Genomic DNA, 14822 nt, shown 5'->3' with positions numbered 1-14822 from the left:
AGTTTTAGGATGGGCCTTGGATCGAGTGCAAGGGACAGGGGGTGGTTCGAGTGTAATATGGAAGGTTTTTTATGGCTGGATTGGTTCAGGTAGGATTTAGGGTTTTAGGGTTTTAATGGAAGTAGAGGGGAATTAGGGTTTTGAAGGAGGGATGGGGCTGAAACTAGGATCGAGTGGAGGGGGTGATGTGAGGGTCCTGTTGTTAAAGTTTGAATGAAATTGGATGGTGGAAATGGTCTGGACAGAATGTAGATGGTTAGGGGTTTGATGGATCGATTGAGTTTATGGATGGAATGATGATGGGGAGCGATGGGACTAGGTTTAGAGGATTGGGAGAAGAAAGGGGTGGCTAACAATAACAGTAACTTATTTGGAATTGCAGGTCTTCAATGGCAGCAGCTTGAAGATAGAGAATAGGTCCTCCCGATCTACAAGATGCAAGGAGTCGATTGGAGATCCACCAATCCCTTCACCTTGATAGAATCCACAAGGCAACACTCATGATGGAGCAAGGCAGCAAGCAGTAAACTAGTTTTTGAAATCTAAATTGTGGGGGAGCCTCGCACGATTGCTTTTATTTATACTTGACCAAAGGCCTAATACCTAGTCACCCTAGGAATTTGAATCCCAAAGCTGATTTCTATTACAAAAGCAAGGCACTCCCTCAACATAAATCGTGGAGGGGTGGGACAACTTAAATAAAAGCTAAAACAAGTTAAAAATTGCCTAACAACCAATAGAAATAAATCTCCTAACAACCAATAGAAATAAGTCACTTAAATTGGACCATGGTCTGAACCGGTTCAATTTAAGTTTACAATTAAACTGAAAAATAAACTATGGAAACTAAAAGTTAAACTAAGGCTCCTAACACTTGGCCCTAATCTTAGGGCTGCTTCTTCTTCTTGTAGATGCTTGGATCGGCATCAACCGGTCTTTCAACAAATAGACCCAAGTGGAACGAGAATAAACATCCACAAACGTGACAAAATGATGAAAACCAAACCTATTACTGACACGACACGGACCCCAAATATCAAAATGAACTAAATGAAATAAATAACTACTACTAGACATACTACAAGAGAGAAAAGAAGATCTATGATGTATTCCTAATTCACACGCCATAATTTGTAGCTTGGACAAGGACAGGTGCCCGATACGTTGATGCCATTGTAGAGGAGAAGAACCACTAGAAGATGTAGCAGCTGCAGTAGAAGGTCTTGTGCTGTCCAAATAGTACAAACCAGCCCGCTCAACCCCGCCACCAATTGTCCTCCTTGTTTGAAGGTCCACTGAAAAACACAATAAGATGGATAAAAGGTTATAGAACAATTTAGAGATTTAGTAAGCTGACAAACAGACAAGAAGGATAAATGTAAGCGAGGAACATGTAAAATTGATGACAAGGTCATGGATGAAGTAGGAGAAATAGTACCATGACCTGTCACCGCAGTAGAGAAACCATCTGCTAAGATGACAGGAGAAGATTGACGAAGTTTAGAAATAGAAGTAAATAAATCAGCCTTACCAGTCATGTGAGAGGAAGCTCCAAAATTTATGATCCAGGGGGTGGTAGTAGTAAGAAGGGCTGAGTTACCTGTGTGAGCTAGAGTGGCTGTAGTAGCCTCAAGTTGGTGCAAACGTTTGAGTATCTGAGTGTAATCATCTCGAGGAATGGACACAGTGGAAGAAGCTCCAGGTGCAGACACTGAGTCGCCAGAAGTATCTTCTCAATAGAGTGATCGGTCATAGCAGTATTAGCCAACTCATTAGCCCACTCTGGCTTGCCGTGCTTGGTCCAACAAGTATCAATGGTATGATTTTGTTTTTCACAATGAGTGTAAAAACGGTTGGACTTATCAACTTACATTCCACCATAATTCAGCTATACTTTTCCTTGGCTGTATTGGCATATGCAGCTGCCACATCGATCAATCTGAAATCTCTATTAGCAAGCTCTAATAGGATCTATGTGTTCAGTCTATTGATATGTCTCAACACCCGCTATTGATCTGCCTCTCCGAGTCTGCTCTTGGAAGACAACAAGTATCCAAAATTTTACTGCCTTGCTGGAAATTGACCACCTTGTGGAAGAGCATTTTCTTGTAGTTAGGAGGAACAAACTTCTCATTCAATATTTGCTTTATGAACTTCCAATTAGTGACGGGTCCAAGTCTCCTGATGAACCTGAACTATAGCATGTCATCCCACCACAAACAAGCATACCCAGTGAAATTGGTGAGGTAAGCTCGCATTTCTTGTCATCTGCAAGGACTTGTAAACGAAAATCCTATAGACATTAGTCAACCGGTTAAGAAAATCCTCGGGTCCCTTTTTGCCATCGAACTTTGGAACTTCGACCTTGATGGAGTATTCCCTATCTGAAAACTTCCGTGTGACGTCTTGGGGAATTACTGTAATGCAATCTGAAAATCCAGATTATGTATCTCAGATGCAAGCAAACCCAATTATGTGAGCAAGGAAACAACTGTGTTGTTAAGGGAAGAAATCAGATCGATGGAAGGGGACGGAAGAGAGATGAGATCGATCTTCTTGGGAGGAGGAAGAAGAGAAAACGTGTGGGAGAAGAGAGAAGAGAACAAAAGAGAAGGGAAGAAATCAAGTTTGGGATTCATTCCCATATTCCAAGCTCAACAACACCAAAACTCTTAAAAAACTCATTCTTTACTCGAATCATTTCTAATTAATGGGTGGGGAGTGGGTGGGGTGGGGTTTATTACATATTTACATATATAAAGACCTAAAATTCCTAATTTGACTCATAAAAGGACTCTTAATCACACTCATACTGATGTAGAATCCACGACTGAGCAGAAGAAGAAGAACCAAGGCCCATCGAACCAGCTCCAGATGGACCAGATCGAGCCAGCCCAGCAGGTCTTCTAGAAGGGCCAAGAAAAAGAGGCCAAAACACTGTTCACGTGAACAGTGGCACAGCCCCTTATTTTGCCTTGGTGTGAATGCTACTAGAAGATCTTGTGGGTTCAAGACCAAATTGCATGAATACTTTTTAAAAGATTCTATTTTGTCTATGTGTGGGGATTTAGAAGTTTAGTTTAGTTTCTAATTACAGATTTAGAAAGTAGGCTTAAGTTTCTATTTTTAATTAGACTTTGTTTCTATTTTATATTTCTAATTTTGTTCCTTGCATGTTGTCTGAACTATAAAGCCTAGTTTCTATTTTTAGAAGTTGCTATTTCTTTTAGAAGCTACTATTTCTTAAGTTTCTATTTTTGTTAGCTGACCTATTCCATTAAATAGGCAGCCCCTCTTGTAGTAGAAACAGATTTGGAGAATAGAATTTTCAGGCCTTATTGCCATCGGTTATGGGAGAAATTCCATGTTTCAACAGCTGGGATAGCTGTGGGTGAGAGACCCAGGCTGAGAGAGCCATTCCCCTACCCCCCTTCTCTTCTATCTTCTTCTCCTTTTTCCTGTTCAACATACACTGCTGTGCTGTTTCTGTGACTGCAATAAACTGTTGTGAAGATACCCTTTGAAGACCAAATTCAATTCCCAATCATCTTCAAGGTTTGCTGTTATTGCACACCATTAATAGATCGTTATCGTGTTGATCCTGGCTGCAATCGATCTCTCACTGGTTTCTCCCTGGTTCGAGGTTGACTCTTGCATTACATACTCTCAATAAGTAAATAAACTCAAAAAAACTCTATCTAGCTATTAAACATTCTAATCTAACTCAAACACTTAACTACTAATCCTGTGTACTAACTTTACCCCTACTTTATGAGCTTATTAATTAAGCCCATTACAAAGAAACCCAAAAATAAAAGGCCCACCTATAATATAACTACCCAAAGGTCGATTTCAACCCATTAGACTACCACCAGAACCTTGTGGGCCTCCCAGGCTTGGGCATAGGCCTCCAACAGGATTAATGTCCAATGCAGCTGTATCAAACTGGCTCTGGTGGCGGTCTCAGAGGTGCGTCTTTAAGCCGTAGAGTACCAAACTGTAGATGGCTCTGCATCATCTCTTGCCTGTCGGTTCTCTTCACAAAGGCAAGAGTTGCATAGAGAGTTCTGTGAGTCGGTTTTTGGTCAGCTTGAGTTTTTTACATTGAACTTGTGAGTGTCTTCCATAAACCTGTCAAACTTAACTTCAGTTCTCAGCTGGTTTTCCTGTAATTCCTTGTAAAGCTTGTGGAGATTAGGGTTGGTGATGTGAGAGGGTCTTGTCATGGTTAGATTCGTCTCTGATACCAATTATTGCAGTCTTGGGTTCCAAAACCCTAGTTTTGGGTTGATATGGGCTCACTATAATGATAAAATTTCCAAATAAAAGAATGAGTTATAATTTCATAATTTCTTTAACAGTTCAGACTCTTCAATGTGAAGTTTTCAAGTAACAAGACCAAATTATAAATATAAGTTGGAAATAAGGGCTTTTTCATTTTTAAAATTAAATTGGGTTAAATAGAATTAAAGTTCAGAACTGAAGGGCTTTTTGTAAATATAAGAAATTTTGGCTTACTTGCACTTTAGAAGAATACTTTCTTGGTAGAAGTGTAGAACCAGCGAACAACCTAGCCTCCTAGAAAAGAATCCAAACCACAGGAAAATTTAGGGAACAGCTCATAATTTAAGGCTCTATCCAAACAAATCCAGAAACCAAGGGTATTTCGATTATAAATTCCTGAAACTGGAAGTAGCGGTAGTTGCAGGTTCAGCAATGATTTAAAGCTTGGTTCTTATTATAGGGTTGGTTTTCGGGGACAGTGACCTGGGGTTGGAGTCACTTAATGTAGAGGGATTAACACCCAGAATCTTAAGAAGTAAGGGAGATAAACAAGGGAGATCAGTCTTCGCTTCTTGGACTGCTAGGACTGCTAGTTTAAGGAACAGGAAAAAAAAAAGAAAATAATGCAAAAAATCAGTGAGGAAGAAAGAAGAAAATTGAAAAGTGAAGGGAGAGGGTGGATCATATCTGATGGAGAGGAGTGGAGAGGATAGAGAACAGCAAGAAGAATAGAACGGTTGACCCAATCCGATCGCAGACCCACAGTTCCTCTATCGCAAAGGGCAATTTCAAACTTAAAATTCATTCGATTCTCAATATGTATATCTCGATGGGGTGCTTACATAAATAAAGAAAACAAAACTCCTAATCGTATATCTGAAACAGACTTTGATTTTCTAACTCAATCTCCTACTGACTCCTACGACCGCTAACACTATCTAATTGCAACAAAAATTACAAAGACAACCCAACATATAAACAAGCCCCTACATTCCCCTATGGAACCAAGTATGTGTAACTGCATCAATTTTGTTTACCTCTTCTCCAATCTATTGGTATAAATGTTTTATTGTTCCTTTCTTCCCAAGTTGTCCACATCCCAACTGGAAGTACATCTCCACATGAGATTCTAAATTTCTAATGTTTGCCTAAAGGTATAGAATACCAAAAAGAAAGCATTAGCATCCAGAGGAAACACCCAATGTACACCTAAGACATTAAAGAAATGAGTCAAAACCTTACACTTTTCAGGGGGAAGGGGAAGAAAAGGGTTCAAACCTCACTAGTTAGAAATACATTGGACGATTCAACAGGAAATCCTTCTGTTTACACATGTGGCACATTGGGAAAGAAAAAAACAGTTTTTACTTCTTCAGTTGATGTACAGTCATCTAATACAACTTGGATACGGGCATTTATTGTGAATTGACAGTCTTTTGGTTTAAAGAAAACATTCAGAAAGTTTTCTCTGTAGCGAGGCTGTTAGACAGTGAAACTATAGATGTATTATCACATGGTAGACCGTGCATTCATGCATGATGGGAAACTTGTGTACAAATCTCTGAATTCTCTTAACAAACTTTTATATGTTGTAGTTTGTTAAGAGTGTCATTATCCTATTCATATGCTATTCAGGTGCTACAAAAAGTTGTCCTTTATTTGTTTTTTTATAGATTCCCATTTTTCTTTCCAATTCCTGAAATTTGACTATCTTTTGTGAAACAACTGTGGCCTTAAGTTCTATTACACACATTTTGTACAGAGCTTTTGCAAATCATGTAAAGGAGATCGTGTTGTGATGGGATCAAAATCAGTCAAGCTGGATATTATGGCAGGTATTTCAAGTTTCTTTTGAACCAAAGAGTTCTTAATATAATAAAATGTTCATATGTCTGCTGGATATGTCGTAACATATTAGACAAAATATCATATCGTAGTTAAGTTTACTATTTTTTAGAACTTCTTGCTTTCTGTTCTTTATCTTATTCTATTTACTGCTATTTTTCTTCTAAAATAGGGAGGTTATTTCTTTCTATTTCGTTTCTTTTGAGGCTTAAGTTGTCTTGTTCCTTTTCTTTTCCCACTTCTATGTATGCTGATGGAAAATCTTTCAGAGATTCAACTTACCTATTCTGGGGTGGTTATTTAATTTCTGGTAATCTCTTTATTGTTTGACTTGCGAAGCATGTATGTCTCTTTCTTTCATCTGATTGTTGGCTTGTTGCTTTCTATGGTTTACTGTCTTATGCCTGTGGGGCTGAAACCAGAGTTAAATGGTATCTCCAGTTTCCATCGTTGAGCTAGTAACATCCCAATCTTAGTTGGTGATGGCTGCATCAGCTTGCCGAGAAATGGTCAAATCCCTCACAAGAATCTTGAATTGATATTTCAAATTAAAATTTGGGCATCAGAAGATATGCCCTAAATAAACATAGTCATTGCAGAGTAATGTAATCCTAGATTTGAATAGTCAAACTAGGAACCAAACCTGTTACTTTTATCAAAAGGTGAATCAGTTTTAGGGTAAAACCAGGAGAACAATGGGGCGAGAAATCATATGAGGAAACCAAGAGAATAATGGGAAGTAAATCATACGAGGAAACCAAGAAAACAATGGGAAATAAATTATATGGGAAAACCAAGAGAACAATGGGAAATAAATCATATGGGGAAACCAAGTGAACAATGGGAACCCAAATATATTAGGTTAGGGATGGGGTAATAAATCATAGATACTGTTAGCAGAAGAATTACCGCCAACCTCAACCATAGAGTCAAATTCAAGTAGAACAATAATGGAGAGCTTCAATCGTATCAAACACCGATTCCTTCAACGAACCACCCGGGCTTCCCATTGCAAGGTGTCGATTGGATCAAACACCAATCCCACCAGCCTTGATCACACACAAGACAAATCTTCAATGGAAGAGAGCAGCGAAAAGCTTTTCATTAATCAAAATTCATGTTCAATACTTTCCCCCCTTACAACCTTATTATATAAATGATTCAAAAATAGACTCGTACACTAAAAAGGAAAGGACTAACCAAATCCTTAACCTATTAGGTAACCTAAACTGACTAGGAAACTGAAATACTGAAGGAAATAGATTCAAAATATGGCTGGACTTTATAGAGTCCTAGTCCATCCCAACTTATACAACAATTAAATAGTCATATGACCACTTAAGCTGTCACATGACCACTTAATCAAGTCACATGATCACTTAACCAAGTCACATGGCCACTAACCAAATAAAAAGAAATCTACTAACTAATCCTGTATGTAACCTTATTACCCATAGTTTAGGCCCATAAAAGTGGCCTATTACATTGAAAACCCATGGGATCAAAGGCCTAACATGTATATAACCCAACCCTAGACTTATTCCCATTAAAATAAGCCTCTTTTGGTGATGTATCTGCATCACAGAGTGGTGGTCCTTTAGCTGACTGGAATAGTTAGGACAAAGCTTTAATAGTACTAATGAATCTCAGTTTTAAGCTTGGTCCAAAAGCACACATCATAGCTGATAATCATTTTCTATGCTTAAAATGTGGGCGGTGATGTTAACTCTGGAAGGTATGTGAAATTGTTTTCTACCCTCTTCTAGACATGACATGTGTCAGAACTCAGAACCATGGTTCAAAATTTCGCGATATATCGCTGAAATTTCGGTAATTTTGACACTGCCGAGACGAGATGGGCTTCCGAAATGAAAAATGTTCAAATTTCAGAATATTTTTGTACATTTCGTCAAAATTTCGTGAAATTTTGGTATATTTCGTTAAACAATGTGTATTTAACTATTTATACATCAGGGTCCGACCGTATACTGTCAATCAATTGTGCAAATCCAAAACACCACTTTGAGTTCATTTTTTTGCAATATGAGGTTTAAATGTGTGTTTATTTAGCTTAAATAAGGGTGTGCATAAAGTATCAGGCCTTAATATGGCCAAAAACCCCACTGAGATGGAGTGCCGAAATATGGCAGAAAAAATACCATATTTCCGTGAAATTTCGGTATATTTCGGAAATCTCGACCAGCCCGAAATGGGGAGACGAGACGAGATTTTAAATCTTGGTTAGAACAGACAAATGAAAAAACCATAGAAGGCCCGAAAGTGGGAGTTAAAAAGAAAAAGAATCTGAATGTTATCTCAAACCAGCTCTGATGTTCCTGTTTCAGGTGAAGCAAAGGCTTTAATGAACTCCCCCTCCCCCCCAAAAAAAAAAGATGGGTGGGGTGGGGTGGGGTGGGGGGGGGGGGCAATGCCCGTCACTGGAAAATTCGCTTCATGCCATGTAGTTATATCTGACAATGAAAACTGATGAGTGATCAAAAGCTATATACATTCTATAGTTTGGGACCTGAATATTGTGTTGCTTTTGAGGCAACATTAGTTATTTCGAATTGGTCATCTTATCTTCAAGTTGGTTTGATAAACCCTCATAGAAGTAGAAGAAAACAAACACCAGAATTGAATAAAAGAAATAATATATATATATATATATATATTTTATTGAAGCATTATCTGCATGTGCTCATCTTTGATCATGCACTTATAATCATTAGTGAAGAGCTTCAACTCTTGACTTGATGTGGGCAGGAATTGATGATAATGAAACAATAAAGGTGTCTAGAAGTGGTGGAGCAGATCCTGACAGCAATCAGCCGGGCGATCTTTATGTTACCATCAAAGTAGCTTTTCCAACATGATCACCTATTATGTTATTGTATGATTGATGATTTGCAGTTATTAAGAAGTCTGTATGTGTTTACTTCGAATTTGCTGCCATAATTTTTCCCCAGGTCCAAAAAGACTCTGTTTTTCGGAGAGAAGGCTCCGATATCCATGTTGATGCTGTTTTGAGTATCACTCAGGTAGTTCCTACTCTTGACTCGTGTTGATTTGGGGATGCAGTTATTAAATCCCCAATGACATGCACACACAGTTTTATGCGCCATATGAAGGGTGTGAAAAGATTTAGAAGTACAAATATTTTATACCTAAACCATGTTATACTCATTTTAAATGAATTGTTGCTTGTATTGTTCACATATTAAATGAACAATATTAATACTATGTATATGCAAAATTTTCTTTTTTAACCATTGCATGCCTCTTGTAAAAGGGATTGGGCTCAAACGTTGGCAGTTATGTATTTATGATTGGGCCTAGTTCCCTGTTCACAACTTATCCTCTCCTCCGCCACTTATAGTTTTATCTTAGCAGAAGTGGGGTCAGGGGTGCTTATTGTCGTAACACTTATTGTCTGCTCTTGTGCAGGCTGTTCTTGGAGGAACCATCCAAGTCCCAACTCTTACAGGAGATGTTGTTCTTAAGGTTTGTCTGAAGTACTATCTTACTGTTTGTCTGTAACAAGGTTTATTGTCATGAATAATAGGACTTGTGATTTTCTTTATTTAGTCGAATAATTTAAAAAAAAAAATACTCAAATGTGTGATATTCATTTTTTTTTTGGCAAACATGTGTCTCTGGGGTTCCCAGGAGAAAATGTTTTAGTTCAGTCAGGTGAAATGAGTAACTTGTCTTGTGATTTGCAGGTCCGTCCAGGCACTCAACCTGGACAGGCGGTTGTTATGAAGAGAAAAGGTGAGCTTTACTCAAATTTATGCTGCTCTTTTTTGTGCACTCTTTCTTGTTCTTCACTTTTTCACATGCACTTGTATGTGAGGGGTTGGGTAGGGGTTTACATACTGATCTATCTTTATTATGTTTCTGGGTTTGTGTCCTGTTAAAGTGCGTCTCGGTTTGGGGTGTATGGATTTCCATGGACCTCTGTACCATGGGATCATGTCTAAGTAGCTTAGCTAGTTGTTATTTATCTTTCCTATTGTAATTAGACTTCTTAGCTAGTTGCTTTACTTCCATTAGGCAAATGCTGCGTACATTTGCCCCTCCTAGATCCTGCAGTAGCGGGAGCCTCCTGCACTGGGACACTCTTTTTTGTAATGAGTCCGACTCTTAGTAGGCTGTTACTAAGAGTCGGTTTCAGCATTATAAATAAAGCTTGCTGCTCACGATAGATTACTTGATCTATCGCATTCAGCCTTCTCCCCTTTCTTGATTTCCGGTCTTCTTCTTCTCTTCTTGTCTCTGTCATTGGTTATCCAAATTCTGATATTGTTTCGTAGTATCAGAGTTACAATAATCTGCGACCACCGCTGGTATTATTTCACATCTGATTCTGGTTTGATAGTCTTTTGGTGTCCTGTTTTTTTTGTATGGTTGCTATGCTCCCTACCTAAAGCCCTAGTTGGTGAAGATATGAAGATAAACTAGGGCCTCCTTACATCTACCACCTGATCTTATCTTCTATGGAGATTTATCTACAGAAATCAAGGTTAATGACTTGCGATAGTATGTTCTGGAATTTTCCCTCAACTGCATAGAGGAAATTGAAATTACTTTCTACCCAGAAGATTCTTCTTATTTTTCAGGAGCTGATTCAATACACTTGTAAGGCCACTCAACCTGGTTATTGGGAAGCAAATGATTTGAGCAATTAAAAATCTTTATAGAGTCCTGTGATACCCTGTTTTACTGCTTTTTTTTTTTTCCTCCCCTTTTTCAGAATCGATTTCTGGAATTATTTTGGATCTGTCCATCAGATCCCTATCATCTTTTAGGACATTATTGTCCTCTATCCAGAGGTGCTTCGATCCTACTTGGGTGTCCATCTGACACCCTGTGTTGCTGCAGTCTAAAATATCCAAATCTGGGTTTTTCAAGGTCCCGAATTGTGGTTTTGTGCTACTGTTTTGTTAATCTTCCTCAAATCAGTGATATATATTGTGTGGCGCGGTAAAAGCTTTCCCGTTGGGGTTTCTGGTCCTCCATGTCTTCACCTAATTGTGGAAGAGTGGAGGTGAGTTCAGTATCAACTCTCTCTCTCTCTCTTGCGCCTTTCTTCAGCTTTTCTGTTTGTCTATTTAGGACAGAGCAGGCAGCCTTGGGGGTTTGTATCCTCCACTATTATACTACATATCTCCAAGCTTGGAGACTATTCAGAAGTTGTTTATTTGTGTTTACTATGCATGATGACTGATCCCAAATCTACCTCAGATCATGTTAATGTCCAGATCACTACCATTAAACTCAATGGAGTTTCTAATTATTTGCTATGGGCTCAGGCTAAAGGTTTATTTTATTCTAAAGGGAAGTTGAAGTACTTCCAATTTAAACCTCCTTCTGCCGATTCCAAAGAACCTGCTAACGTTAAAGTCTACGAGGAAACTTATTTATTTGACATCAATACAGAAGATTGGATTGACAACTTATTTATTTGACTGTTACTTTTCCGGATATTTCCTTTGTCTTTGAAGTTAATAAGTCAATTTATGGAGAGTCCTAAATATGCTCATCGGGATGTCGTTTGTCGCATTCTGAGATATCTTAAAGGTGCCCCTAGGAAAGGTCTTGTTTTTCATTGTCTATCACACTGCTATTGTGGGTTACTCTAATGTTGATTGGGCTGGTGTTGCCAATGATCGTAAATCAACTACTGGATATTGCACGTTTGTTGGTATTAATCTTGTGTCTTGGAGGAGTAAGAATCAGATTACTGTGGCTCGGTTGAGTGCAGAGGCTGGGTGGGTATAGAGCTATGGCTCATATTGCAACGGAGTTGATGTGATTGAAGTCCTTCATACAGTAATTGGGGTTGTTAGTTAGTAAACCTTTGAAGATGTATTGTGGTAATCAAGTTGCAATTTATATTGCCAATAATCCAGTTTTTCATGAGAGGACTAAGCATATTGAAGTCGATTTTCATTTTGTGGGAAGTGCAATAATGCAAAAGCTTATTTCGACTCTGTTTATCTACTCCAGCAGTCAACTTGGTAATATGTTCACGAAGGCGCTATTCCGACTTGAGTTTCTTAGTGGTTGTTCCAAGCTAGGTATGGGACATAGTTGTCAAGGCGCCTTGGTTGACTAGTTGGTGTCACCTTGGTTTTGGACCCTATCCAACGCCTTGCCCTTGGGTCACCTAGACGGCGTGACAACTATGGTATGGGAGATATATATATATATATACTCCTGCTTGAGGGGGAGTGTTAAACTGTTTCTCGGTTTGGGGGTCTATGGATGTCCATGGACTTCTGTACCATGGGATCATATCTAAGTAGCTTAGCTAGTTGTTACTTATCTTTCCTATTGTAATTAGACTTCTTAGGCCTGGTAAATGTTTTGTTTCTGTTTTACTTCCTTTGTAATGAGTCTTTGACTCGTTAGTAGGCTGTTAGGAAGAGTCGGTTTCGGCTAAAGCTTCCTGCTCACAGTAGTTTACTTGATTTATTGTGTCCTGTCTTCTCCCCTTTCTCGATTTCCTCCATCTTCTTCTTCTCTTCTCTTCGTCTCTGTCATTGGTTATCCAAACTCTGATATTATTTCATGTCCGAAAAGAATGAAGTTGTTGACCTAGCACCCAGTTTGTCATTTAGGAGCAAGACATGTGATCAAGGTTTCAAATCTCACTGTTGCAGATAGGATCAGACATTGCTGATCTGGCCCAATACTGACTGATATTAGCCACAATATTGGTGTTATCAGCTGGATTGGTGCTGGATGATCCCAATTGAGATCAGCAGATCTGCTCAATCCAATCCCAAAACTTAAAAACTTGCATATGGTTGCCCAATCCCAGCTTAAAGGTCTTGGAGATAAGACAGTAAAAGGGGCCATGGATTGGACTGCTGCCATCAAGGTTGCTTGGAGTAGGGTTGTCAAATTGGAGGCTGAACTGAAAAGACAGCTGAAACGAACCAAAAAGCAGAAACTGACTGGATCGACCTCCTTTTTGGTTCGGTTTTGGTTTTGATTTTAGGAAAAACTTTCAGTTTGGTTCAGTTTTGATCTGGATTATTTGGACCGAATGTACCAAAACCATAGAAACACGAAAAAAAATTCATTTAGGGAAACCGACTGGACTGATAGCTATCGGTTTTGGTTTGGATTTTATAGACCGATTAGTTATTGGTCTGTTTCAGTCTGAGTCGTCTGACCCGATGTATGTTATAAAACTGACAAGACCGACTGAAACTGAACCAACTGTTTGGCACCCCTACTTGGCAGGATATAGATCATAGGTCGGCTTACCTTTCCCTACAGTTTGGAGTAATGCGTTCTCTTCTATTTTGTAAAAGCTCAGAGCTTCTATTGCAGCAACGATTTGAATGGGAGTTGAAAAAGTTATGGCTGTAGGTCATTGTTGATTTTCTTCGCCATCGTCTTCCTTTTTTTTTTTTTTTTTTTTTAAATGCGAGAAGCTCCCTCAAGCTTCATTTGGTTATATGGTATGATAAATTTATCTAGTAAAATGTGGGAAAGCTGTTTGGTATTCGGGTTCTTATGAAACTTATTTGAGTGGGGAACTGTTTGGTGTCTTATGGAACTTTATAGTCAAACCGTAATAATGGATAACTTCTGGAAGGAATTGAAGTGCCTTAGCTTAGATAAGTAAATGGGGCATGTTTTTTTCCAGGAACAACCCTGGGAGCCCAACCCTTTTCGACTATATAATAAGGGTGGTTTTTACCCAAAATTTTACATCCCCATTTAGTCTGAGTTTTAACTAATAAATATTCTCTTTATTGGGTTTGCTGGTTATGAATTCAACTGCTATAATTTTTCAGTCAGTAGCTGGAGTTCAATATATCTGTTCGGTAATAATGTATTTGATTCATTTCTTTATGCTTTCTCACGTGTGTTGTAGTTAACAAAATTTCTGTGCAATAGTTAACAAGACCTCTGACTTGTGTCTTTTTACAGGAATTAAAACCAGGAGTTCTGCATCGTTTGGAGATCAATATGTGCACTTCAATGTTAGCATGCCAACGTGAGTCCTCTTGTTCACAGCTTCTGTTCAGTGTAATTACATATTTGTTGCCTGTTCTGTTTACTTCACATCTTTAGAGAAAATGAAGCTTCATTTCATATGATCATGCTGGCAGGAATTTGACAAAAAGACAGCGTGAGCTAATTGAAGAGTTTGCCAAGGAGGAGCAAGGAGAATATGACAAGGGCGCTACTGCTGCTGGAGCATCTGGCTGAGTACTGGGTCCTGACTGCATGGCATTAAAACTTGGTACCTGCACCAGCTGGAATTTTGTAGGAAAAGTTTAGATTTTTCCCCCCATCTCTCTTTCAAAAGTTTTTGTACGTTTTGTAAATTTTTTTCAGGTCTTAAAATCACATTTAATTTGTTAAGGCCATATTTCAGTAGTTCCACATTCAGAAGGAGCTAATAATTGTATATATAATGACATTTCTTTTTTATTAAAAGGAAAATGAAGGGGTTCCAGAATGATTGCATGTTTTCACTTTCATTTCCATGAATACAGGTGGGTAGATTTTACTGCCTTACTGATCAGGAGACAATGTTACACTTGTTTGTATATTCTGTTCAATCACATGTTTGCTGATCAAGAATTGATTTGCTTTACTCTATGGTTTAACTGCTAATTTTTATGGTAGGATTATGAATGCCATCCTCCAATTTTATTGTGAAT

General features: G+C 38.5%; 1 protein-coding gene across 1 annotated transcript in view; it reads left to right on the top strand.

The window, feature by feature from the left end:
- The window catches only part of LOC122659739 (chaperone protein dnaJ GFA2, mitochondrial-like), a 34087-nt gene extending 19651 nt beyond the window's left edge, over window positions 1–14436 (top strand). The window contains exons 12-18 of the mRNA XM_043854854.1: window positions 6047–6119; window positions 8896–8987; window positions 9099–9170; window positions 9577–9633; window positions 9855–9903; window positions 14083–14149; window positions 14265–14436. Coding sequence (XP_043710789.1) covers window positions 6047–6119; window positions 8896–8987; window positions 9099–9170; window positions 9577–9633; window positions 9855–9903; window positions 14083–14149; window positions 14265–14364 — 510 coding nt within the window. The 3' untranslated portion in view covers window positions 14365–14436. The remainder of the gene's footprint in view (window positions 1–6046; window positions 6120–8895; window positions 8988–9098; window positions 9171–9576; window positions 9634–9854; window positions 9904–14082; window positions 14150–14264) is intronic.
- The last annotated feature ends 386 nt before the right edge of the window (window positions 14437–14822 follow it).

This window comes from Telopea speciosissima, chromosome 4 (assembly GCF_018873765.1).
Source record: "Telopea speciosissima isolate NSW1024214 ecotype Mountain lineage chromosome 4, Tspe_v1, whole genome shotgun sequence".
NCBI lineage: Eukaryota > Viridiplantae > Streptophyta > Magnoliopsida > Proteales > Proteaceae > Telopea > Telopea speciosissima.
This window is presented reverse-complemented; position numbering and strand designations above follow the sequence as displayed.